The sequence below is a fragment of the Myotis davidii genome, unplaced genomic scaffold, assembly GCF_000327345.1.
Source record: "Myotis davidii unplaced genomic scaffold, ASM32734v1 scaffold73, whole genome shotgun sequence".
Taxonomy (NCBI): domain Eukaryota; kingdom Metazoa; phylum Chordata; class Mammalia; order Chiroptera; family Vespertilionidae; genus Myotis; species Myotis davidii.
Window position 1 is genome coordinate 5,342,373 of NW_006286675.1, and position 4,093 is coordinate 5,346,465.

The window sequence follows — 4,093 nt, forward strand, 5'->3', positions numbered from 1 at the left end:
TATATATTAAAACTTTATATTCTTATATATATTTGTACATATTATAAATATTATATAAAACTTTAAGAGACTGACAGGAAACATACCAAAATATACAGGGTGATAACGATGGGAGTGTGTGTTTTTTTGATTCACTGATTCCCTAAAACTTTCTATATTGAATATTTTTTAAAAACAGCTTTAAGATATGAATGATGCACATGCCATGTGATCCATCCATCCATTTAAAGAAGACAATCCTAATGGCTTTCAGTTGTGCATCCATCACCTGGGATCCCACAGCCTGTGGTCTTCTGTGAGTGGCTTTTCATTTAGCATCAAGTTGTCAAGGTTTAGCCCCGAGGCAGCATGAGCCAGCGCTTCATTCCTTTTGATGACGGAACAATATTCCATTGTGTGTATCTATACCTCACATTTTACTTATTCATCAGCTGATAGACATTAAGTCGCTTCTATTTTTGCCTGTTATGAACAATGCTGCCATGAATTTTCATGCACAAGTTTTGTGTGAACATGTTCTCGTGTCTGTTGGGTAGACACCCAGGAGTGGGATTGCCGGGTCACATGGTAGCGTTTTGTTTAACATTTGGAGGAACCGCCAAAGTATTTTCCAACCCCACCAGCAGTGTATGAGGGTTCCAATTTCCCTGCGACATTGAATATATTACCTTTATAACCACCACTTTAAAGTGGTATAACAACCCTCTCAAGTACCTTCAACAGCTCCCTAATGATTAGCTAGAAAGGTTCCAAATCCCACAGCGTGCCCTCCCAACAGCTATCCTACCGTTCGTGCTGTCGCCAGGGACACCTCTCACCCACCTCTGGGGGCAGGACCTGTTCCTACCCCCACACCGATGTTCAAGCTGTGCCCCCTCTTCTATCTGCCCATCTTCAGAGGGGCAAGGGGGGTAGGCCTGCCCTCCAAGGTGTCACGAGGGTGGGGCTCCTTACCAACCACAGAGAGCAGCAGCAGGACGCTGCAGATGACGATGGACACGATGATGGCGGTCTCACTGCCGCCCAGCTGTAGCGTGGCAATGGTCTGGTTGAAGTTTCCTACCTGGACCTGCACAAAGACAGGGGAGGGGGTTGTAGCTTCCCTGGACTTGTGCCTCGGCTCTTCTCCTAACTAGCTATGTGGCCTGGGGCAAGTCGCCTGACAGAGATAACCACACCCACCTCCAGGGGATGCTTGAGGACTAAATGAGAGAATGCTTGTCATGCTTTTAGTCCTCGGCCTGCCACAGAGGAGAAACTCAGTAGGGTTTTTATTAAGCCTGGGAGGCCTGGCAGAGGAGCAAGGCTGTTCAGAGGGCGTGGCTGCTGTCCCCAGGTATCTGTAGGGTTGTCCTGGGAACAGGAGGCGTCTGAGGACTCCAGGGCAGAATTGGGACTGAGAAGCAGACGAAAGGGAGCTTTCCCAGTCAGAGCTGTAAGGAAATGAGCTCCCCAGCCCAGGAGGCATGCAAGCAGGTGCAGTGCAGAAAAGATCCCGCTTTCTGGGCCCTCGCTCTACTCCTCTTGCTTCCCTGCCCTCCATGATCCTGTGTGATGACCGGCAGCCCAGACTCTGGGGAGGGCACCTAGAACAGGGGCAATTTCTTACGGCCTTTCAGAGTCCAGCACCATCAGGCCTATCACTGACCTTGAGCAGGTCCCTCAGTTCTTGGCCCTGTTTCCTCATCTGTCAAGTGGGGACGCAGAGCTCTGCTTTGCTCTGCCTGCTCAGTTCCAAGGTGCTGAGCCAGGGACAGGCACCTGGGCAGATGGGGCTGGGAGCCATGTCCGCCTCTGCCTCCAGTGCCCCATCCACTCACCGTGATGGGCAGCTGCCCCTCGGCTGTGCCCAGGGACTCGTTGACCGAGCAGTGGATGACTCTCTCCGAGACGATCTGGATGTCGCAGGCCACTTGGCCGATCTTGACCCGGTACTCATGGCTCTCCAGCCCCAGGCTGTCCTGCTCTTTCTGTGGGAGAGGAGGGGCTTGCTCACCTAGGTCCATGGCCGAGCCCAGCCCATTCGCTGCCCCCGCCCGGCACCCGCTGCACTCACATGGATGACTAGGGTGAGGGGCTCCCCAGGGTGGTGTTTGATCCACTTCTCCCTCTTGGCCGTGGAGAACTGAGGGTCAGGGAGGTAGTCCAGGCGGAACCTGCTGCCCCGCTGGGCCTCCTCGGAGTCCAGCAGCTCCTCGGCCACTGCCACCTCGTCGGTGTAGGCCCGCCCGTTGATGAAGAAATCCACTGGTGCCGATGCGTTGCTCAGGGCCCCCGGGGAAGGGCAGGTGATGAGGGTGGAATTGAGAACCTTGCAGAGCTGGTGGGAGAGGGCATGGACCAAGGTTGGGGTGGGGGATGAGCAAATAGACATGAAGAAATGGGGAGAGTTTGAGGTTTAGGAGGACAAAAAAGCAGAGGAGGGCGGAGAGAGATGGGGAGACAGGAGAGAGACAGATGGAGAGATGCAGCAGAAAGAGGGCTGCCAGCCACCCCCACCACCTCAGTCCCCTGCCCCGCTCACTGTGGGCTGTCGGCCGATGTGGTGCACAGCCATGGACACGTTCTGCACCATATGGAAACGCTCACCAGCCACTGTGATGGTCCTGCCACCGCTGCGGGGACAGCAAGCCCATCAGCCCACCTGCAGCCCAGGAGAGCTAGACCCACCTGGGGGGTCAGGATCAGGGTCAGGTCTCACCTGACGGGGCTGCGGCGGGGACTGATGGCTATGATGACCGGGTTCCGCATGTACCAGAAGGTGAGGTTCCCACGCACACAACCTCGGTGCTCGAAGCGCACACACACGGGCACAGGGGCTGGCAGGGTGCCCCCAGGCACTGTGCAGGCGATGCTAGTTTCTGTGCGCCTGTGGGAGGGCAGCGAGCTCTGTCAGCAGGGCCCCCACCTCCCATTGCTTGCCCCTACCCAACACCCCCTGCCCCACTGACCAGGGGCACAGGCCTTTCAATGGCCCCAATCTGCTCTTCTGCCTTTTGTACATAAGTCTGTTTCTATATTCCCATTGCCATACGTTGCCTGGGCTGTCCTCTCCACCTAGAATATCTTCCCGTCTCTCTGACCCTGCCTGTACTTCCTAGTTGCCCAGTCCCACCTCCTCCAAGAAGCCTTCCCAGAGCTCCTCTCCCAACTCCTGCCCCTGGCAAGGGCCCTGTCCCATGGCTCTGAAAGCCCAGACTTTTCTCCCAATCCAACCCCACTGGACATTTCTGTTTCCTGTGGGAGCGTCTGCTTTTCCCTGAGGGCTGAGACTGTGTTGGGCTCATCTATTTGTCCCCATCAATGAAGCCTGGTACACATTAAGTGCGTAATAAAGACAGCTATCTCACCAAGAGCTAAGGATTTCAGAGTGTATGCAATTACCACCATTTTACTGCAGCTGTCACTTATGAAGCACCTACTGTATGCTGGACACACCGTACTTCCCATAACTCCCTGTTCTTACCAGATGAGGAAGCTGAGGCTCAGAGGGGAAAGGGCTTGGCCAAGGGGTGATGCTTGATCCCAGGGTAGCACCCCCACCCCTCCGGCCCCCCAGCCCCATGGTTTCTATGGGCCGGAGGGGGCAGCTGGGGCCAAGGGACTTACATGAGCTCCCGTGGATGGTAATCCGGGTGCCCCCCGCCTTGGGGCCCATGGCAGGCTCCAGGGAGTGGACCAGGGGCAGCTGTGGGGTGGGAGGCAGGTGTTCAGGCCTAGCGGCCTCCCTTACCACATAGGAGAAGCGCTCCCGTGACTTGCCCTCCTTGGAGACGTTCACTGTCACCACATCTGAGAACGCCCCTGGGGCTGGCCCTGTGACACACACAATCCTGGGGGAGGCAGCTGTGGTCAGGAGAGCAGCTAGCGGGTCATGGGGGCCTATCAGGCATTCTCCCTTGAACAATGTCCGCAATTGCACCCCAGGATGTGTGCGCTCCCCATCCTTGCACTAAACCACCTGTGCCTCCCACTCACAGCTGGGACTGGCATTCAACTGGGACACGCCTGAGGGCATTACCCCCCGAGTTCCCTATCAGTTGGAAAACAACCACTGAGCCCCCCAAATGTCATCCTGGCTCTTCCCAGGGAC

General features: G+C 55.7%; 1 protein-coding gene across 1 annotated transcript in view; it reads right to left on the reverse strand.

The window, feature by feature from the left end:
• Positions 1–4,093, reverse strand: part of PLXND1 (plexin D1) — a 73,135-nt gene that overhangs the window by 13,411 nt on the left and 55,631 nt on the right. The window contains exons 14-20 of the mRNA XM_015560347.1: positions 3,734–3,952; positions 3,467–3,688; positions 2,702–2,889; positions 2,525–2,615; positions 2,057–2,320; positions 1,821–1,970; positions 955–1,069 (exon numbers count right to left, since the gene is read on the reverse strand). Coding sequence (XP_015415833.1) covers positions 955–1,069; positions 1,821–1,970; positions 2,057–2,320; positions 2,525–2,615; positions 2,702–2,889; positions 3,467–3,688; positions 3,734–3,952 — 1,249 coding nt within the window. The remainder of the gene's footprint in view (positions 1–954; positions 1,070–1,820; positions 1,971–2,056; positions 2,321–2,524; positions 2,616–2,701; positions 2,890–3,466; positions 3,689–3,733; positions 3,953–4,093) is intronic.